Source organism: Heteronotia binoei, chromosome 5 (assembly GCF_032191835.1).
Source record: "Heteronotia binoei isolate CCM8104 ecotype False Entrance Well chromosome 5, APGP_CSIRO_Hbin_v1, whole genome shotgun sequence".
Lineage (NCBI taxonomy): Eukaryota > Metazoa > Chordata > Lepidosauria > Squamata > Gekkonidae > Heteronotia > Heteronotia binoei.
In genome coordinates, this window is record NC_083227.1 from 40,795,200 (window position 1) to 40,818,232 (window position 23,033).

At 44.2% G+C, this 23,033-nt stretch overlaps 1 protein-coding gene and 3 non-coding genes across 4 annotated transcripts; 2 read left to right on the forward strand and 2 right to left on the reverse strand.

Moving 5' to 3' along the window:
- Positions 1–4,520: 4,520 nt before the first annotated feature.
- Positions 4,521–4,593, forward strand: TRNAT-UGU (transfer RNA threonine (anticodon UGU)). The gene has a single exon. It is a non-coding gene; the product is annotated as a tRNA-Thr (tRNA).
- A 648-nt stretch (positions 4,594–5,241) lies between these two features.
- On the forward strand, positions 5,242–5,313 carry TRNAP-UGG (transfer RNA proline (anticodon UGG)). Its single transcript has one exon. It is a non-coding gene; the product is annotated as a tRNA-Pro (tRNA).
- Positions 5,314–6,583: 1,270 nt separating this feature from the next.
- On the reverse strand, positions 6,584–6,665 carry TRNAL-AAG (transfer RNA leucine (anticodon AAG)). Its single transcript has one exon. It is a non-coding gene; the product is annotated as a tRNA-Leu (tRNA).
- Positions 6,666–13,635: 6,970 nt separating this feature from the next.
- On the reverse strand, positions 13,636–17,884 carry LOC132571982 (olfactory receptor 2Z1-like). The gene is made up of 2 exons (XM_060238775.1): positions 17,875–17,884; positions 13,636–14,594 (listed from the first exon to the last, which is right to left on the reverse strand). Exons 1-2 carry the CDS (start codon positions 17,882–17,884, stop codon positions 13,636–13,638), a joined length of 969 nt encoding a protein of 322 aa, XP_060094758.1.
- Between the last annotated feature and the right edge of the window lie 5,149 nt (positions 17,885–23,033).

The following is a 23,033-nucleotide window of genomic DNA, read 5'->3' on the forward strand; positions in this document are numbered from 1 at the left end:
GGTTTACTGATCTAATCTAGCAGGGCTCTTCTTATGTTTTTATGGAATAAAGGGTGAAACTTCTTTTCATTCCACCCTCTGACATCAAAAAGATTATGGTGATGAATTAAAGTGACGTGTATCTCTATATAATAAAATGTAATGTCAGCCAAGGTAAGGAAGGAAGATACTTTGCCAAGTACATTTAGGATTGGGCATCAAAGAAAAAGTGAGATGTTCTTGCAAAGGCCGTTGTTACAAAAGCAACCTTTTATTAATGGATTCAAAATGAACACTTGTTGGTAACTTCAAGAACAGATGAACATATGAAGCTGCCTTATACTGAATCAGACTCTGGATCCATCAAAGTCAGTATTGTCTACTCAGACTGGCAGTGGCTCTCTGGGGTCTCAAGCTGAGGTTTTTCACACTCATTTGCCTGGACCCTTTTAGTTGGAGATGCCAGGGATTGAACCTGGGACCTTTTGCTTACCAAATGCTTGCTTGCCTCCTTACCATTAGGTGAAATTTGTCAGGTTTGAATGCAAATTTTCTTCTCCATTGGTTTAACTTCCAGTAGTTTATGTTCTCTGAATCTTTAGGGTATCTCCACTGCAGTTTCAGATGGGTTTAAGGCATTTCCTTTTCCCTAGAATATGTAGGCTTGTGAAGTGATTTATAGACCTCCTCCCAGGGATTCTTACCATTCTCATCAAACTCAAATTCCAAAGCCTTTTTAGTGGGGCTGGAGGCAATGGCAAACAGTTAAAGCAGATATCACTATCTAGTGTGCTTATCATTGCTTTGCTTGTCTAAAGAAGAGTTTCTTGTCAAATCATTGATGTCTTCGATCCTATGGTGTCATTCTCCCCAAGTAAATTTTTTTTAAATAGCACAGATAATCACTTGAGAACTTGTATCCTGAACAAAATTGCATTTGTGTAACTGATAGTGCCAGTGGAATCTCCACTTAGGAACCAGCTGTTAATTGGGTTGAACTATTTGCACTTGCACAAGGAATTCTGCTTGTGCAAGGAATACTACTCGTTCGAGCAATTTTACCAGTGCAGTGTTGGAGTCTGACTCTGAATGGAACAACAGGATCCAAGCCCCTGCTTTTGGGCTGTTGATACTAGCATGGTTTGTACATTTCATACACCTGTCAGTATTTGCTATTCCTTTTCTGAAGCTTTGCAGTACAAAATTGATTGCATTATGGCCTTTTGAGTCTTGGTGATTGCTGAAAAGCCTTGTCAGACAAAACCAAAGACTTTACCTGATCTTGTGTGTGTGCGTGCATGCATGCAAGCATTTTCTCTAACTTTGGTGCAATCAGATTGTTCTTGACCCAAAACTCATCTTTTGCTTAGTCTGAGCGTAACAGCTAAGAGGCTGAGTGAGAGAGTGTGGATTTTGGAGGGCATTGGTGAATCGAGAACTTCCTTCCCGTGTGCTTGCATCTATATCCCTATAATTCTTGCGCAGACTGTACATTTGTAAATAAACTGATTATTACAGACACACTGTAAGACTTCTGTGCTTTCTCTCCTCCAAAGGAAAAAAAGGACCATTTAAAGGATGGTCTGGAGCTTTTCATTTTAAGAGAAGGAACAGACATGGGGAGGTGAGGGGGTGGAAAGTGCTGTCAAGGGATGTTCAGAGGATGTTTTCCATTCGCTGCCTCTGGGTAGGAACCCGGGACTTCCCTTGGCAGTCTCCCATCCAAATATTAACCAGGGCCACAACCCTGCTTTGGTTATGAGACTTGACAAGTTCCAGCTAGCCTGGCCTATTCAGGGTCAGGTTGGTGGGACATAAGCATTCATTTAATAACCGATCCTGCATATGATAGAGAAAAAATAAGTAGGGGTCTTGTGGCACTTTGACAAAACAGCAAAGTAAACGTATGACACCATGATAGATCAAGATGATTAGCTGTGCTAGTCTGCCTGTAGCAGCAGAAAAAAAATCCACCTTAAAGACTCACAATATTTGTGGTGCAGTACAAGCTTTCATGGGTCACAGCTCAAGAAGTGAGTAATGACTCACAAAAGCTCCTGCCCTGCCACAAATTTTGTAAGTTTTAAAGCTGCTACTGGACTCTTACTCTTTTCTACACTAACCTACAGTATATATAGCTTTGTGCAGTCTCAGAAAGGCCTCAGAAAGGAGAGCCGGTTTGGTGTAGTGGTTAAGTGTGAGGACTCTTATCTGGGAGAACCGGGTTTGTTTCCCCACTCCTCCACTTGCACCTGCCAGCATGGCCTTGGGTCAGCCATAGCTCTGGCAGAGGTTGTCCTTGAAAGGGCAGCTGCTGTGAGAGCCCTCTCCAGCCCCACCCACCTCACAGGGTGACTGTTGTGGGGGAGGAAGGTAAAGGAGATTGTGAGCCGCTCTGAGACTCTTCGGAGTAGAGGGCGGGATATAAATCCAATATCTTCTTCTTCTTCTTCTCAGCCCTCCTTCAAATCACACTGACTGGCAATGGTTCCATTTTGCAGCAGATTTATTTATATGTAAAGTTTCCCAAATGTCCCATGCTGCTGAGTGACAGTGGGTGGGGCCAAAAACATTGCAGCCTCCAGCAGGCCTCTTGAGAGCAGAGCTCCAGCTGTGGGAAAACAGCTTCTGTGGGCCTCGATGTTGCTTTCACACATGATATTGTTGAAGGCACACATTTTTATTTGTTTAGATATATCCCATTTTATTACCCAGTGGGGACCCCAAGTGCCATACCAAGTTCCTCTCCTGGTGTCCTCCATTTTGCCTGCCCAAGAACAACCCTATGGTGAAGGCTTGGGGTGTGGGGGAGAGATAGACTGTGTGATTGGCCCAAGGTCACCCAGCAAGCTTCCATGACAGAGTGGGGATTTGAAGCTGGGTCTCCCAGACCTTACCCTGGCACTAACAATGCGAGACATGAACATAAAGGCCACTGACCCCAAGTCTGTGTATCATACACCTATACTGGACAGGGCTGTGTGGAACTCTGTGAAGAAAGTGTGGCAGTTGGTGATGCAACACATTTGTATATTCTGGAGCATAATTCAGATTTGCAAAATGGCCTTTCCATTCAGAACGCAAAACAATTGTTGCTGGGTCGAGGCTGCAGAACCAAAGGTCACACTGAGAGAGCCGGTATCTATGGTGGCTGGCAGCTGTGCCAGAAGCATTGTCTCTCATTTAGAGCAGGGGTGTCAAACATGCTGCCTGAGGGCCAGATCGGGGCCCCAGAGTGAGGGCTCCTATCAGGCCCCCGTGCAACTCACTTTCATTTGCTTCCTTCTCTCTCTTGCTTCCTTCTGCATCGCAGATTGTTTTGCTAGGCTTGCTCAATTGCACAGGGTCTACAGAGCACAGCTTCTGTTTTCTCCATTAGCTGACCAGCAGATAAAGTAGCTTATGTACAAAAGCCCTCAATGCCCAGCCATTTCATGTTTCCCCCTGGGTCTTACGCTCAAAGCATTGACCATGAGATTTCTGCAATGAATGTCAATAAATCCAAAATAGGTTTGCAATTTACAGACACAAACCTGAACAGTATCCTCAAGACTGCTGTGGCACAGACATTGTCAATAAAGTTTGATGCAAGAATTCAGAGCAAGAGGTGTCAGTTATCAGAAACTGTCAAATAAACAAAATATTGCAAGAGTGCTAATCTTTTAAGCATATTTTATTTTAAGGGTTTTTTTTTTTAAAAAAAATCTTTGTGTTTGTGTGTGTCCTTTCTAAAGCTTATATCTCTGCTGCCTGGTGTTACATTTTATGATACACATGGCCCTGTCAGACAAGATCTCATTTATGTCAGATCTGGCCCTCAAAACAAATGAGTTCAACAGTCCTGGTTTAGAGAAATCAAGAAAGGAAAAATGAAGGCCGTGACACATGGTTAACATTTCCTGAGCCGTTTTGGCCAGAAAGGGACTGTAGTGCAGAGACGGGTGCCAGCATTTCCAAGATGTGTTCATCCAGTAAAATAAAACGCCAGTGGCACCTTTAAGACCAACCAAGTTTTATTCTACCTGCCTGGATCTATCTTAAAGTAATTGTTTTGCATTAGTGCAAGTATTATTATTCTCCCTTGGAAATACAGAAAAAAAGTTTGTGCGGTTTGGCTTTAATGAGTTTCGTAGCAACTTAAAGACGAACACGTTTTTTATTCCAGTAACATGATTTGTTAGTCTTTAAGGTAATCACAAGACTCCTGCTTAGTAATACAGCGGCCCGCTCCAGTGCGGTTTTCGCTCTCCTAAATTTGAGGGCTATCTTCTTGCACTGTGCGATTTTAATCAGCAGGTGGCGCCGTTCCTATAACGCTGGCTTTTCTGTAGGTAAAGGCCGGAGGATGAGACGTTTTCCTCTTATATAGTCTTGAAACGCCAGCTTTGGGGGGAAAAAATAGGGTGGAACACAACGCAGGATTTTAAGACCAATTTCACTGTAGAAATCCCCGATAAATGACTAAAGTAGCATTAAAAATTAGAAGGAACGCAAACAGAAGGCATCTTGTCTAGAGAAAACAGCAGTTTGTTTAGCATGTAGGCTCCATAGCTCAGGGGTTAGAGCACTGGTCTTGTAAACCAGGGGTCGCGAGTTCAAATCTCGCTGGGGCCTTATCTTTATTTTCCCCTCTCTACGTATACACTTCATCAAGAGTTCTGATGTTTCCGTAGAAGTCTTTGTTAACAATCCTGTGCCTCGATGTATTTATTTTTTCTAAACTGACAGTGTCTTGGGGGAAGGGGGGAATTCTAGCTTTAGGGATTGTTTTTGAAGCCCATTATTCCTTTAGCTTCATCAGAGATGGGCAGCTCACTGAGCCAAGAAGGGCAAAATGCATACACGGGTGACCCAATGCATTCTGTACTCATTTAATAACATTTAGCTCATGGTAGATAGCTATGTCTAAATGTACTCCAGCTCTGATCGTCTTCCGCCAGACCAAGAAAGCTAAGATGGACGCTGACGAGTGATAGTATTGCGCGGGGAAGGAGGACCCCGCAACTCCACAACTTTAAATACTTAGGCGAGTTGAGCCCCCCTCTTCGTCTCCTCTTATCTTTTCCCAAATTGTCGTTTCTTTATTTATTAACTGAAGGGGGGTGGGGTGGGGGATACAAGTCTATAGCATCGTGCAAGAAACGGCGCACGAAATAAAATGCAGTTTATTTTCAAAAGAAGAGATACAAAAGAAAAAAGATCTGAGAATACAAGTAATACTGCAGCTTTAAAAGTTCAAGTACTGAAAATATTTTTATATCCGGCTCGTTGGTCTAGGGGTATGATTCTCGCTTTGGGTGCGAGAGGTCCCGGGTTCAAATCCCGGACGAGCCCTTTTTCTTTTCTTTCGTATTTTCAAAAGTGGATCGCATTTTCCTTTGTGGCCTCCGACTGCAATGCTTTTTAAAACGACACGCAAAGAAGCGAACAGAAGCCCACCACCACTTCACCGCTTCTTCACTGTACCCAGAGAATCTGTGCTGAAATATTGCTAAGTGGGGCAGGTTGCACGACATTCTTTTCTGCATAAAGGGAAATTGTTGGCTGGGACCAAATGTCACCTGGAAACAGCGACTTCCTCCACTTAGAGAAAAGATTTGAAGGCCTGAACTAATAGAGGAAGATGAAGACAAAAAAAGTGGCCTAAACGTGTGGGTTTTTAGGGATGCATACCTGAACACATTGATAGATATCCCGATTTCTCTAACATCGTTCTGGAGGCAGGAAGTAGACCTCGTAGTCTGGCTCAGCCTCTGCTTTCTAAACAATTTTTTCCCAAATATTCTGAACAAAGTTTGCGTCCAGTGGCACCTTTAAGTCCAAACCAGCAAAGTTTTATTCAAGTGCCACTGGACTCATGCTTTGTTCTGCTGCTTCGGACCAACACGGCCACTCATCTGAATCAATCGTCAAGTGTTATTAAAACGCTTCACCCGTTCTCCGGGGGCACGGATTCCCGCATCCTCAAATAATGTCATTTTGTACCCACGAACCTATTTTAAGAACAAAAGCGAATGGTAAACGACTACGTATCGTTATCACAGCCTTTATTACAAAATTATTCATTTTCATTTATTGAACTAAAATAATATGTTTGGAACTAAGATGAACTGAAGAAAAACCAGCCATGGGGGTTTCCGTAGTGCAGTGGTTATCACGTTTGCCTAACACGCGAAAAGGTCCTCGGTTTGGAACCCGGCAGAAACAACTGTCGTTTATCTTCTTTTCTGTTTTGTTTTTTAATAAAAAACACATTATCGGTGATTTTACCATTGACTGGGGAAGAGCAGAGCAAAAAGCTACCACTGCGTCTACTATAAAGTAAAGACTCTCACTCCTGACCAGATTATAATGTTCATTCATTTGGAGACGAGCATAAAGTAGCATTTTGTCTTCCGGAATAAAAACATCGAAGTGCATGCAAATTATTTTTACTTTTTCAAAATTCTGGAGGTTATTCTGAATGTTGGTATTACTGTGAAAAAGACACGCATATAATTAATTTAAGAGTTGCAACGTAACGGGAACTTTCAAATAAACAGTTTAAAAAGCAAAAGCATAACGGACAAAACATAAACAGTCCCAAGTACAAAATGAATTGTTATGGCAGCGGTGGGATTCGAACCCACGCCCCCGAAGAGACTGGAGCCTTAATCCAGCGCCTTAGACCGCTCGGCCACGCTACCATATAAACATCATAGTCTGCTGTAGCTTTCCATATTCTCCGCCGTAGAACAACAACAAAAAGTTATACTGCAGAGGTATTAACGGTAGTGTTGTGAAGCTCACGCAGGAATGCCTTTTCTTACAGGAGAGAAAAAGCCAAGAATAGGCAGTTTAATGAAAAAGCAATGCAGAATGCTGCGAGGGTGTATTTTAGTTAATAAAAAAAATACAATGAACTGTAGAATTCGGACATTATTCTGAAGCACTGACCTAGCACCGTATGGAGCTGTACGTTTCTAATGATTAAACAGAAAGAGCTGGTGGGGAAAAGACCTAGTAGGCGGAAGCAGCATCTTTATTTATTTATTCCTCGCATTCTTTGAATCACGTGGAAGCGTTTTAAAAGAAATTATTATTTGGTGTACTCCCAAGTAATCATGATGCGAACCAAGACACTCTCAGCGTTGCCCACAGTCTTTGGGGCGGGGAGGGAGGGGGAATGCCCAGTCCTGTTAACAGAGGCTTACTGGGTGGAAGGTGACAGTGGATTTTTGCTGGCATGGAAGCAGGGGTCATTTTGTAGAAAAATAGGTGGTGGAGCTCATCCAAGGATTGTTATGCAGCTGCACATAATATTCAATTGACAAGGATCTGGGCATGAGTGCTCTGGATGTTCCCCTGGGGCGCCCGCCGCTCGTCCCTGTTTTGCAGGCTGTCTGCTCTGGAGTACTCCAGTTTCCACTTCCAGGTCAGCATGCTGCCGCCCTGAACCAGCAGTGTGGAATCAGTTTTAGGAACCTTCCTTTCTTCTGCCTTGTTTTACAGCCTTCTTTCTCTCATCACATTGCCTCTTCCATCTTGGCAACATTGAGAGCAGCGTACACATCTGGCTTCTCTAGCCGTTCAGCTAGTTAGGACAGATTAAAAATACTGTCTCTACCCTTTCCTATCCAGAAATGGAGTTCTACTAATAAACTCCTGTATTAGTTTGAAAAAGAAGTCTCCAATTTAGTTTTGCTGCAGTTTAAGCTCTTATGAGCACTCTGCTAACACACCAAGAATCCCAACAAGGAGATGAGGAGGGGCATCAGTTCCCCGATCCAGAAAGCCCCAAAAGAAGGGAAGGTTGAAGGCAGCCCTGAACAATTCACCTCAAAGGCTGACTGAGACGGCTTGTGGGGGTATAGAATTAGGCAGAATTAGATGAGACCCCGGGTCCTCTCACTAAGCCTAATAGCCTAGATGCAGTAGTGGCGAGGAAGTGGTAATGATAGTGGGTTTGTGGGCATCCGGTGCTCTGGGGTAGAGCCTTTGCCAACCTTTGATGGCCCACTGGGTGCAAAAGAGGTGCAATGGCCCTGGTGCTTATAAGCCTTGGTGTACCAGCCAAAAAAGAAATGGCTGCCAGAGCCCTGGGGGTAAAACCCTGGTCCTCCTTGGAAGCCAGGTAATGCGCAAATGCATTTTCAGAAAACATCCCCAACAGTCCACGGAGAAGTCAAAGAAAGATTTTCTGGCTTTGCAATAGGCACCAGTATGGATGTAACAACTGAGCTGAATATTCCCTGCATTATGGAGTGCATCCAGGCTCCAGAGATCCTTAGGGAACAAATCCAGGTAATTATCTGACTTGGATGCCAGGCTGCAAAATCATTTCTCCTGGAGGTGAGATGGTGTCCATGATGCTGCTATCCATTCTTAGAACCTGCTGGGCTGAGAATGCAATGTTAGCCAACAAACATGCCAGAGTGGATCTGCACACCTGGCACATTACCCATAATGAACATGATGACTGTTGATGACCCAAACCTGGCTAATGGATAGATTCTGTACCTGCCTGTCCCAGAAGTGTTCCCCATCTCAGAAGACTGCCACAAGATAGGGAACATTTCCAGGAAGGTGATATCGTGTGGAGTATCGGACCACACCCCATGTGAAAGTCAAAGCCGGGAACACCAGGGACTGTTGAAATAAACCCTGAAGCTCAAGCAGCCTGCAGCTTGATGAACCTGGAGAGCAGCATCTGAAGCTAAGAATTCTAGCCACCAAGTAACATTGCTAAATTTCCCTGGAAAGGAAAGATGAGACCCCGGGTCCTCTCACTAAGCCTAATAGCCTAGATGCAGTAGTGGCGAGGAAGTGGCCCCCACAGTGGATCAAGCCAGACATGCTCAGAAAGTCTGCCAGAGGAACGAACCCCACCAGAAAAAGCAAAACAGATCCGATGATGGGCTGGGGCTCCTTCAAGATGCATTTTGTGTGTATCATGATTTGGCCCTTAAGGGGCTAAAGTTGGGGGGAGAGAGAGGTACCAGTTGCAAAGTTCAACTGAATCTCCAGGAAAGCCTGATTAGAGGCAGGGTCTTCGGTTTTCTCAATGGCCAGGGGAACTTACAGCTTGGCCACAAGAGACTGGAAGACTGCCTGGTGCCTTGCCCAAACATTGGTCTCCGCTGGGATGACAAAGTGGAAATAGTCAGGTGATGAGTTGTATGGGGGCTCCCAATCCTGTCTTCTGATTAGAGATTGCTAATGTCCCTGAGAAGGTGGGGGGCCAAGCAAAAGGCATAAGGAATCTTTGTGTGAAACTTGCCAGAATGTATTTCATGGCCTGCTCAAGGAAGGTAACAAACAAAGAGGGGAGGAGGGTCACTGGCCAGACCAGGAACTAGGTAAGATTTCATCCTGGATTGGGGCAGTCAGTTCCCAGCAGCAGAGACACCACTGAACCCTTCCCCTTTTAGGTAAAGGTGGTGATGGGAATTGCTGGCTCCAAAAGGGCTGCCGGCTGCCAGTGCCTCATGGCAGCAAGGCTGAGCATGAGAGCCAAACATTGACCACAATTATGTTCAAATTTGTACCTGACCCTCTAGCCTCTGACCTGATTACATTCCCAATAGACACAGTGAGAGGGGTCCCTCCTGGGCCCAAGACAGTCTATTTTGGCTGAATAGAACCAGGGCTTTTTTTGTAGCAAGAACTTCCTTGCAGATTAGGCCACACCCCCTTGATGTAGCCAGTCCTCCTGAGGCTTACAGTAGGCCTTGTACTAAGAGCCCTGTAAGCTCCAGAAAGATTGGCTACATCAGAGGTGTGTGGCCTAATATGCAAAGCAGTTCCTGCTACAAAACAAGTCCTGAATAGAACAACCTGCTTGTGAAGGCCAACTGTCGGCAATCAAAGCATGTCAAAAGCCCAGAAGCACCTGGCCTTCTCCTGTGGGGTGCTGTCTTGTGAAAAGTCCCACTATACTCAGCATAGTGTTGTCCCCTATCAGGGAGCAAGCTGTTGTCTAGGGATATTCCAGAGTAGGCTGGTGAGGTGCCAACAGCCAATCACAGTCTGAGTGGGCTGACTGAATCATCCCCCATGAGTGCCATGTGTCATGCCATCCAGTTGTCAAATGGGTGCGCAACTATTGCATTCAGCTTCCAAGATGGAGGCCGAATCCCATACTTCCTAGGGTCTCCAGGTCTTACATGGCTGTTGGCAGGGGAGGCTTCTTGTGAGTGCAAAGTGCACATGGTGCAATGATGTCACCTGGAAGTGGCATTGTTGTGGGGGGATGCTCTAGCATTTGGGTAAAGAAAAACCCTATATGGTGCCACTAGGGTTGCCAAGTCCAATTCAAGAAATATCTGGGGACTTTGGGGGTGGAGCCAGGAGACATTAGGGGTGGAGCCAAGATCAAGGCTGTGACAAGCATAATTGAACTCCAAAGGGAGTTCTGGCCATCACATTTAAAGGGACGGCACACCTTTTCCATTCCTTCCTTCCATAGGAAATAATGAAGGATAGGGGTACCTTCTTTTGGAGCTCATAGAATTGGACCCCCTGGTTCAATCTTTTTGAAACTTGGTGGGTATTTTGGGGAGAGGCACTAGACGCTATACTGAAAATTTGGTGCCTCTACCCCCAAAAAACAGCCCCCCAGAGCCCCAGATACCTGCGAATCAATTTTTCATGATTTTCTATGGGAATAAATCTCCATAGGGAATAACAGAGTTCCCAGCAGACATTTCCCTCCCCCCCCCCGCTTTCTGATGACCCTGAAACGGGGGGGAGGGCCTCCAAACCGGGGGATCCCCTGCCCCCACCTGGGGATTGGCAACCCTAAGTGCCACAAAGTTTTTACCCAAATGCTAGAGCATTCTCCATGTGACATGCCTGGTTCAATGATGTCACTTCCAGTGACATCATTGCACCAGGCATATTGGGTGACAAAGCAGCTCTTTAGGGACCTGGATCCCCCTGGCAGCCAGCACTGTGCCAGCAGGTTGGCAGCCCCAAAAGTAGGGGAACCCCGCCCCCATGGGAAGTTGGGAATCATAATCCAACCTAGGGCTTTTTTGGAGCAGGAACGCAGTTCTGGCTGGCTTGATGTCAGGGGTGTGGCCTAATATGCAAATGAGTTCATGCTGGGCTTTCTCTATTAAAAGCCCTGTGGAAAACAATGGTGACATCAGGGGGTGTGGCCTAATAGGCAAATGAGTTCCTGTTGGATTTTTTCTACCAAAAAAGCCCTGATCCTACCCCAGAGTAAGACAGGTGTCAGTCTTAGCACTGACTGGGTCACCCATCAGTCAGGGGCCTATCAGAGTTTATACTGCCAGAAAGGCATTCTGATGCCTGTGGGAGGCCCATGGAGTTCATTGTAGACAGAAGCTTAGAGAACAGTATAATATAATAAACAATATAATTAAAATATTGTATATTATCTGATTAAAATTACACCATACATCACAACATATTAGGCCACTCAAAATGTCTTTAATACTTGCAGCTGATACTTTGATTCTATGGAAAATTTAGTATTAATATATGAAGAACATATTAAACCATCTGGTCAAGGAAAGATTAACAAGAAATGATAATTATTTGCTTCCTAGGAAATGCTTGAGAAAGCAGATATTTCCATATGTGGATTTTGGTATTTTGCCTTTCTGCTCTAGCCTTGCGAAATGAAATTTGAAATTTCTCTCCCTGTTGTCTCTAGGGGAGGGAAATAAGAAGATAATAAAAATAATGGTTCTGAATTTTTGGGGACCTCCCCCCAATTATGGGGTGGGGTGGGTGGGTATCCCAAATCAGTAATAACACTCTGAGGGAAAATGGGATAACCAAAATAGTGCCATACCTGAAAGCCAGGTCCAAAATCAATATAAATTTTCTGTATACATATATTATTTTTAAAAATAGGATACATGAACTTAATAAAGTTTGTTAAAAAAGTTATTCTATCAGCCATTTCATTTACATTTATAATAATTGAGATTGTATTGATAAATATATACTAAGTGGCAAAACATTTAGGATGCTTCAGATTGTCACAGTTTAAGGCTGACAAAATAAAATCTTTAGTAGTTTGTTTAGAAAAATAGGAACTAGAAGGAAAGAGGGATTAGAGAAGATGAACTTCATGAAAAACTTTACAAAGCAAGTTATCTATATTAATAAAATACATTTTTCATCTATAAAGGCAGACAATAGATATTGCAATATTCAAGGATATTTCTCTCTTTAAAAACTTGCACAAGGTGTTTTATGATTTTCCAAGAGAATCTGACATTGTCATATTGTAAAGTTTTAATTTGCTCCATAATTCAATATTGCATTTTTGTTTCCACAGTCCTAACAAAGTTTTATCTGCAGCATTTCTAAGGTATAAGGGAGAGAAAGAATAAAGATAAGGCACTTTTACAAATATTAAAGGCAATAAAAATGGATTATTAAATCTAAGTAAATCATTATACTATTATAACATTACCAATAACACTATTCTCCTAGAAAAGGGAGTTATAAAGAAGGATATATAAACAGTTCTCTCAGTGCTTTGTATAAATTTGAAATATTCACTTAGTCATTTCAAATAAATTATAGATATAAGAACTAACAAAATTCTATATCCCATTTGTAAATTGTTATATTGTTGTTTTATTATATTGTCTTGTTTTTAAGCTGAATTGTTGTTTTAAAATGTTGTTAGCCACTGTGAGCCCGTAAGGGGAGGGTGGGATGCAAATCTGATTAAATAAATACATAAAATTAAAATCATTTATACATTCCAGTTTAAGTATGTGATTATAAAACATTGACAACACTAACAACCATCAGTTATCTAGGAAGTTAAAAGCTAACACTGAACTATTATACCCCTAGGTTTTTTTTATGGTTTCTCAGCACTCAAGACAAAACTGTAATAATATTTTCTCTGATCAAAATAATGGAACTCAATAGTAAATTTGACATTAAAACTGACATTTGCTTTTGCATATAAATTGCATTACAATGACATAACATTTCGTATATTGCCAGCAGCACTTGTTTTGTAGCAGGAACTCTTTTTGCATATTAAACCACACACCCCTGATGTAGGCAATCCTGCAGGAGCTTACAGGGTTCTTCTTACAGGGCCTACTGTAAGCCCTTGGAGGATTGGCTACATCAGGGGATGTGGCCTAATATACAAAGGAGTTCCTGCTACAAAAAAAGCCCTGACTGCCAGTGTGGGGCAATGAGTGTCAGGATACAGGAGGAACCTGGGGTTGAATACCCATTTTGGTAAGGAAGATTAATGGGTAATCATGGGCTATTTACTCACTCTCAGCTGAACTTACCTCACTGAATTGTTATAAGGTTTAAATGGAAGAGAAGAGAGTGATGCTATTAGCTGTTTTGGTTCCCTTGCGGAGAAAGGGAAGGTATAAACAAAGTAAACAAATAAGTAAGTATAACAAAAGTTTTCCTAAAATTCAAATTTAAGAGTAATTAATATGGTGCATGGAAAAAAAGATTCTACAAAATTTCCATCAAATAAACAACAGAATGGGCAGTGAAATGGAAAGTGATTTTTTTTTTTAAAAAAAACCCTCAGAAAAAAACCATATAAAACCAAAAGACACATAAAAACAGACATATTCATACATCCCTTGACAAATATTTGCCTGAAAACTTTCACACTAGAATTAGTTAGTTTTTCTGAGATATTATTTATGAGGTGTTTTTTCTGAATAGTTTATTCAGTGCTGTTAACACATCCCGATTCCTCAAACTATAGAGAAGGGGGTTCAGTGTGGGAGTAATAATAGCACAAAACACTGAAACCATATCATCTTGGTATGGAGTTTGGTAGGATCTGGGCCTCAAATACTTGAACATGGCTGCCCCATAGAAGAGTCCCACCACACTCAAGTGAGACAGGCAAGTGCCAAGTGCTTTGTGAGTCCTTTCCGCTGAACGTACCCTCAGGACTGTTGCAAGAATGCACATGTAGGAGAACAAGATGAAAGAGGAAGGGATGATAAGCAAGGTAATGCCACTAAAGATCAGAGTCCTTTCAAAGTGAGACGTATCAGAACAAGACAGCTTCAGCATTGAAGGGAGGTCACAGTAGATATGGTGAATCACATTTGACTTACAGTAGTATAATGGCAGCACATAAACGCTGGGGACTAAAGCATGCAGAAATGCACCAAACCAAACAACCACAGTCAGAATGATACAAATATTCCTCCTCATGAGAAGTGGGTATTGCAAAGGCTTGCATATTGCCACATACCTATCATACGACATTGCAGCAAGGAGGAGGCATTCTGCCTCACCCATCACCAGCGTGAAGAATATCTGGGCTGAACATCCATTCAAAGAAACAACGCTCTTCTTCATTAAAAAATCTATAGTCATTTTGGGACCAATGGAGAGGGTTTGGCAGATATCCATGAAAGACAACTGACTAAGAAAAAAATACATTGGAGATTGAAGGCCAGAGTCCATTTGGATCAGATAAAGAAGAAGGCTGTTTTCAGAGAGCACCATTAGGAAGACAAAGACCAGCAGGGTCACAATAACAGTGGGATATTTTGTCTGGCTCAAAAATCCCAAGAGAATAAATTCTGTCCATGATGATGAATTGTTCTTTTTTAATTCCACTTCAGCTGGTTTGTTTGGATCTTATGACAGAATGACAAAAATGGAAATGCTTTATTTAATGTAAACATCATGATCCCATTTTGACTAGGTATCTTTTTGGAGAAAGTGCTGTTAAAATCTTTACACTATTACTAGAGAGAAGCAAGTGTTTGCATGAGAATCTAATAAGATACCCATTTAATGATCTTCTATTATTTTATTAATTTGTTTGCTTCAATAGTATTTAAAATATCATTCAAATGTTATGTGTGTGTGTATGTTTTACAAAAGCTTTAACCGTGCTTACCAAACCTTAGCCCTTTGGTTTTTTGTTTCTAGATGCTGAATTAATATTCCTATCAACCTCATTTTTTTAGGGCTATCTCAAATTCCAATCAAGATCAGCCATCTACATCTTATCTAAGATTGCCACCAAATTCCACCTACATCAGAATTTGGGACAAATTAAGGAGATTTTTTTAAAAAAAACAGCAGAATAATTTCCTGAAATTAATGGCAGTATTCTTTGCTTTGAGAACAGCTCTCCATGTGCATCTCTGCACTTTCTGGTTTGGTAACAGGTTGTTGAAAATAACTGAACCTTTCATGAGATAAAAAGTCACCATTATATCATAAACCACTTGATTCACCCGTTATCAGCAGTTGTCACAAAATCACTTTGAGAAAGTGTACTGCAATGATTAGATATTAGTGGTAGCATTTTGTCCTTATACTTGAAAATAATCTGGGGATGCCATGCTTTAGGTAGTCAGTATGGGAAGAGCTGTTTTGTCAGGTTTATTTTATTGTTCTTAAAGGTGCCACTGTTCTTAAAGGTACATACATTATTATGCTGTTTCAGGCCAACATGGCTGCCCCCCCCCCTCCCCAATCGTTCTTAGCTGTGACCCACAAACTCTGGTCTGAAAAGGTTCCCTAAGCTTTGTAGGCTGCAACCATCTTGGCTGTGAAGATATGAAGTAGATATTAGGAAGTGATACCTTGAGAGATGGTGTTCTTGAATGAAAAACATCTAATTGTTCTCACCCACCACCAAATTCCTGACTATTAACTTCCTCATGAAATATGAAAAAGATATTAACTATTTTTTTAAAAAAACTCAGAATATATGTAAACAGTCTAGGAAATGACATAGCTAATTATCCTACATGGGGCAAAGGGAAGAAGCAGATATTACTTTTTAAATTGTCTAGCAGATTTGAATTTTACAGAAATAAAAGCTACACTGTCATCTTTTAGCCACATAATGGTCCTCCAACCATGTCAGATAATCTGACGTCATTGGAACGATCTACTTTCATCATTGGAATGATTTACTTCAAGTAACGAGAATTCAGAAATACATTCTGTTGTTCCAGGATTTGTCAATGAATCAAATAATGCATTGTCATGGATATTTCTAGAAATCCTAACAGTTTTATCTGATTTTGATTAAAGGAAGGCAAATAAATGTTGAGACAGACATAGAAGATCTTTATATTTCATTTCATGTCATCCAAGTGAGAAAGGAAGACTATAAACAATGTAAATAAATAAAAATCTAGAGGAAGGAAAATGTGACACAAATGGGGCTGTTTCTACAGCAGAATTTCCAGAACAAATAAGTACCTGTATCATTATGGATCTTGAGTGTATAATGACTGCAAAGAGCCAACATCACAAGTTAGTATCCAGCTTTGGGGGTGTTGGCTTTCCAATCTGTCTGTTCAGCATTATTTTGTAAGGCTTATCAAATGCTTTAATTTGTTCTCCCAGGGTTTAAAGGTAGTTTAAAAATATCAAACTCTGCTTGCATCAGCCAACGAGAAGTTTCTTGTCCTTCAGGGAATAGAATTAAATTGGTTTAATAAAATAACTGATTGTAGAATGCTGGTGCTCCTGTTATAGCTGTTGTCTACCTGTCAAATGCAGAGATGACCTGGGCTTTGCACACAATTTCTTCTGAACACCTTCTTCCTATAAGGATATTTGGTTAATATAGCAGAGATTTGCCCAGTCATAGAAGCATGATCATGCAGAGTACATCATGCAGAATGCCAGCCTGGATGAAGCAGAAGCCGGAATTAAGATTGCCGGGAAAAACATCAACAACCTCAGATATGCAGATGACACCACTCTAATGGCAGAAAGTGAAGAGGACCTAAAGAACCTCTTGTTGAGGGTGAAGGAGGAATGCGCAAAAGTAGGCTTGAAATTCAACATAAAAAAAAAACTATGATCATGGCATCTGGCCCTATAACTCCTTGACAAATAGAAGGGGAAGATGTGGAAGGTAGTGACAGACTTCACATTTCTGGGATCCAAGATCACTGCAGATGTGACCTTAGCCATGAAATTAAAAGACGTTTGCTCCTTGGGAGGACAGCTATGGCGAACCTAGGTAGTATAATAAAAAGTAGAGACATCACCCTGCCAAAAAAAGTCCATATAGTCAAAGCGATGGTATTCCCAGTAGTAATGTATAGCTGTGAGAGATGGACCATAAGGAAGGCTAAGCGCAGAAGAATAGATGCTTTTGAGTTGAGGTGCTGGAGAAGAATCTTGAGAGTCCCTTGGACTGCAAGAAGAACAAATCAGTCAGTCCTAAGGGAAATCAACCCAGACTGTTCCTTGGAAGGTCAGATGCTGAAGCTGAAGCTCAAATACTTTGGCCACTAAATGAGAAGGGAGCACTCACTGGAGAAGATCCTGATGCTGGGAAAGACAGAAAGCAAGAAGGGGACGGCAAAAGATGAGATGGCTGGTGTAATAAACACAAATTTTAGCAGACTTTGGAGGATGGTGGAAGACAGGAGGGCCTGGCATGACTTGGTCCATGGGGTCGCAAGGAGTCAGAATTGAAAGGTAAATTTACAGGTTGCAGCCAAAAGAAGAAAAAGAAGCCTAATCTAAAGAGTATTTCCCCATCACAAACTTGTCCAGCATCATGTGTGTGAAAGTATGAGGGTAATGTCTCTACAAGAGAGACTTGCAGAGAAATGTCTCTCCATTAGGGTTGCCAAGTCCCTCTGCTGCTCCAGCAGGGGACTCTTTTGTGTGGCACAATGACATCACTTCCAGGTGACGTCATTGCACAGCAACAGGGCTGTTGGGGTGTGTGGATCCCCTGGTGGCCTACTCCATGCCAGTGGGTTGGGGCCCCCCCTTATCAGGGGATTGCCAACCCCTGTTAGGAGTTTGGCAGCCAGAGGGGGCGAGAGAAAGAGAGGAAGGATCAACTCCCAGGTTAAGACAAAGAGAGCCATCCCCTTCAAGGAGATAACACCTATTCACATGTAGAGTGATGTAGCACTCACCCACCTCCAGCCATGTTGAGTCTCTCACGCCAACATTTCCATCTTGTGGAGTCCAGAATGCCCCTTGGTTTACTGAGGAGCTTGGAATGATGTCAGGGCACGGAAGGCATGCTGAAAGTGGGGGAATACTTGAAGTCAGGGCTTTTTTTGTAGACTGATCAAAGCCACCAAGTAACACACTGGCGGTGCTAGGGCCTTTTAAAGCAACAGAAACCCCAAGGGGCCAAAAAAACCCGTCCTCCAATGAATAGATATAAGTCCAAACTTAGAATTAGTCCAACTGAAATTAACAAGGTGGGTGCTCCTGGGAAGTGCAGCTTCAACGCAGCCGCTTTCTTAAAAAGACGGCTCTCTAGATTTTCATGACGTTTCAATTCTTTCTTCAGTTTAACGGCTCAATTATTTGGGAACTACAATGATAATAGTAATTACCAACCAAGCCTTAAACAAAAAAAACATAAATTACACTTTAACATATCAGAACAATAATTATATGCAAAGGCTTATCCCCGTTTTACATTCTCTAATCACAGCATTAAGCTTCTCATTTCAATGTGCACATTGGGCTCTTTCATTATGGAGCCTGCCCCACTTCAGTTTTAAAGGGATAATTGCTGCTGCTTACCAGGTGTAGCCAATGAAATTTAGATAAATGCTGTATATTCTATCTTCTTGTTAAAAGGAATGCCATCTCCGGGGCACCCCATAGTTTCAGCCATAAGATCAGTGCTACAGCCCCTGGCCAAATACTTAGATTTCTTTTTACAAACCTTGGTACCTACTATGTCTTCTTATATAAAGGATACCACTTTTTTATCAAGCAAGTGGAAGGAATGAAGGTGAATAAAAATGACATATTAGTAATGCTTGACATCAAAGCTTTGTACACTAATATACCACAGGGGGAGCACAGATCAGTAATTGAGGATGTGTTGGCAAGCAGAACAAATGAAGAACCACCCACACATTTCTTAATTGAGCTCTTGGATATTCTCCTGGAACGTAATTACTTCAGGTTTTTATATGCAAACTTTTTATATGCAAAGACATGGCATTGCGATGGGGAATTCGGCAGCCCCGAACTTTGCAAATTTGTTTAGGAATAAATTTGAAAATAGGATTATCCTAAATGTATCAACAAATCCTTTTGCTAAAACATCGGGATCCTTAAAGGATTTTTGGATGACATCGTTATTTTATATAACAATAAGGAAAAATTACAAGGGTTTTTTACTGGCTAAACAGTAGACACGGCACTATCAAATTTGAAATGACAGCCAATGAAAAAATGGTTAATTTTTTAGACACAACTGTATTTATAGATGAAAGGGGGAACTTAGCAGTAAAACCCTTTCACAAAGAGACAGATAAAAATTCATTTTTAGAATATACCTCATTCTATCCATGGCATTTGGAATATAATCTTCCCTATGGGTAGTTTTTACACTTAAAGCGAAATGCAACCTATGAATCAGACTATAAAAGGGAGCCACAAGCTTTAGCCTGCCAACTCAAAGAAAAAGGGTACACTTCTGATTGCATTATTAAGGTGAAAAATAGGGCAGACATTCTAAATAGACAACAACTTTTGGAATATAAACAGAAGGAGAAAAAGAAAAAAATAACTTGTGCTTTTCAATACTCTCATTTTTCTAACAAAATTAGTGGAATAATTAGAAAACATTGGGCATTTTCGCACTCACCTTAATCAGCAGCGACCCCCTCTTCACCGCGCAGGATCTGTGCGGATTTTGCACTAATTGCCGTGGAGCACCCGAAAGAGCCGGAAAGTCCCGGCGCTTTTGCGGCGCAAACGGAAACCGCCAAAAACCAGTTTCCATTTGCACCGCAAAAGCACCGGGACTTTCCGGCTTCTCCGGGTGCTCCGCGGCAATTAGTGCGAAATCCGTGCAGATCCTGCGCGGTGAAGAGGGGCGTCGCTGCTGATTAAGGTGAGTGCGAAAACGCCCATTGGCAAATTGTGTCACATTTACCAGGATGCAATGAATAGGGTGGCCAGACCGTCCCGGTCTCCCGGGACTTTTCCGGATCTGGCCCCCAATTCCCGGCTCCCGGGCTGGGTATACTGGGACCATTTTGAGGTCCCGGTTTAGCCAGCCAGAGAGCCGGGGTCCGCGCGCCCGGGCGGGGAAGGCGGCGAGTGAGGGAGGGAGCGACCCTGCGCGTGCGCAGATCGCCCTGCGCACGCGCAGGGACGCTCCCTCCCTCACTCGCCGCCTTCCCCGCCCGCGCACGGGGCCCGGCGGGTGGCGGCGGAGGCCCGGGAGGGTGTCGGAAAGGCCCACGGGGGTCGCTGGAGGCCCTCCAGCGACCCCCGCGGGCCTTTCCGACGCTTCCCGGGGCTCGCAACCCCCATCCCCCGTCCTCCTCTGCCCGGGAGGGCGTCGGAAAGGCCCGCGGGGGTCGCTGGAGGGCCTCCAGCGACCCCCGCGGGCCTTTCCGACGCTTCCCGGGGCTCGCAACCCCCACCCCCCGTCCTCCTCCGCCCGGGAGGGCGTCGGAAAGGCCCGCGGGGGTCCTCCAGCGACCCCCGCGGGCCTTTCCGACGCTTCCCGGGGCTCGAAACCCCCACCCCCCGTCCTCCTCCGCCCGGGAGGGCGTCGGAAAGGCCCGCGGGGGTCGCTGGAGGCCCTCCAGCGACCACCGCGGGCCTTTCCGACGCTTCCCCGGCCTCTACCACCACCCCCCCCCCGTGCTGGCGGAGGCCCGGGAGGGCATCGGAAAGGCCTCTCCGCCGCCGGACTCGCCGCCGCTGGACTCGCCGCCGCCGGACTCGCCGCCGCCGTAGGTAAGGGGGCCGAAAGCGGGGGGGGGCTGGCGGTTGGGGGTGGCCTTCCTTTCTTCCCTCCCTCCTTCCTTCCTTCCTTTCTTTCTTCCTTCCTTCCTTCCCTCCTTCCTTCCTTCCTTCCCTCCTTCCTTCCTTCCTCCCTCCTTCCTTCCTTCCTTCCTTCCTTCCTTCCTTCCTTCCTTCCTTCCTTCCTTCCTTCCCTCCTTCCTTTCTTTCTTCCCTTCTTCCCTTCTTCCCTCCCTCTCTCCCTCCCTCCCTCCCTCCCTCCCTCCCTCCCTTCCTTCCTTCCTTCCTTCCTTCCTTCCTTCCTTCCTTCCTTCCTTCCTTCCTTCCTTCCTTCCTTCCTTCCTTCCTTCCTTCCTTATGTTCTTATGTGACACAGAGTGTTGGACTGGATGGGCCACTGGCCTGATCCAACAGGGCTTCTCTTATGTTCTTATGTGACGCAGAGTGTTGGACTGGATGGGCCACTGGCCTGATCCAACAGGGCTTCTCTTATGTTCTTATGTGACATAGAGTGTTGGACTGGATGGGCCACTGGCCTGATCCAACAGGGCTTCTCTTATGTTCTTATGTGACGCAGAGTGTTGGACTGGATGGGCCACTGGCCTGATCCAACAGGGCTTCTCTTATGTGACAATACTGACTTTGGTGGACCCAAGCACTGATTCAGTGTAAGGGAGCTTTGTGTTTGTGTCTTCTAGTGCAATTTTGTTCTCAGATCCTGTATTTACTTCATCAGTATATGGGATAAGGCACTTTCTCAACTGTGCTGCATAAATCAGCCTATTTATTTTGTCCTGTTGGCTCTGTTGGCTCTATCTGCGCCACCTTCATCACTTTCGGGGTGTGGATCCCCCAGTGGAGTGGTCTCGTGACTCCCTCCGCCGGCTGTTTCTGATAGCCCTGCGCCCCCTCTTTCATTTGATATGTGTCCCGTGCGGGTGCCACCCTCCCGCCGGGAGATGCCGCAAAATGAGCCCCCTTGAGGCTTATGGCGGCAGGGCTCGGGGGAAGCGAGCTAGACTGCTGTTCTTTTGAGGGGTTATAGAGTGTTTCGAGCCCGTCCCTGTGGCATCGGTCCCATCATTGTGGGGCCCAGGGGGCCGGCGCAGCGGCACGCTGAAGCAGCCTGTCGGTCACTTCCAGGTTCCTGTCCTGCATCTCGACCTGTGTTATTAGTGACAGGCTGCTTCGGCGTGCCGCTGCGCCGGCCCCCTGGGTCCCACAACGATGGGACCGATGCCACAGGGACGGGCTCGAAACACTCTATAACCCCTCAAAAGAACAGCAGTCTAGCTCGCTTCCCCCGAGCCCTGCCGCCATAAGCCTCAAGGGGGCTCATTTTGCGGCATCTCCCGGCGGGAGGGTGGCACCCGCACGGGACACATATCAAATGAAAGAGGGGGCGCAGGGCTATCAGAAACAGTCAGCGGAGGGAGTCGGGAGACCACCCCACTGGGGGATCCACACCCCGAAAGTGATGAAGGTGGCGCAGATAGAGCCAACAGAGCCAACAGGACAAAATAAATAGGCTGCATTATGCAGCACAGTTGAGAAAGTGCCTTATCCCATATACTGATGAAGTATATACAGGATTTGAGAACAAAATTGTTTCCGGCGGTGATATTTGGGGGATTTTTGGGGACGTCACAGGAAGTGCTGTGAAGTCACTTCCTGTTTCCGGCAGTGGCATTTGGGGAAAATGATGTCATTTGGGGGAAATGATGTCACAGGAAGTGATGTCACTTCCCGTTTCCGGCAGGTGACGCGGGGAAAATGATGTCACAGGAAGTGATGCCACTTCCTGTTTCCGGTGGTGGCATGACGTCACCGGAAGTGACGTCACTTCCTGTTTCCGGCGGCGCGCGCGCTCCGCACACGCGCACCCCTGCCTCCCCCCCCCCCCCCCCGTTGTCCCTGGCTGGCCTTCAGATATTATGGTCACCCTAGCAATGAACCACTGGAGATTGGTTGGAGAAGGGAGAGAAACCTTAAAAATCAGCTGGTTGGGGTTGATATTGTTAGACCACTACAGCCAGCTAAGACTAATACGTTTCTTTCAATGCAAAAACTGCATGGCTTGTAAATACTTTCTTGAGGGGACAGTATTTTTTAATAAAATGAAGGAACTTAATATTCAATGTGATCTCTTTGCAGGATTTAAAACATGGAACATTATATATCAGGCTGTTTGCGAATGTGGGATGCAATATACAGGCATGTCCACACGTGCAGTAAATACACGGGTGTTGGAACATTGGGCCAGAATTTCCAGGGGTGTGGAAAATGCCCCAATGAAAGATCATTGTATCAGTATGGGACATGGCCCAGAGGACATGAGATTTTGTGTA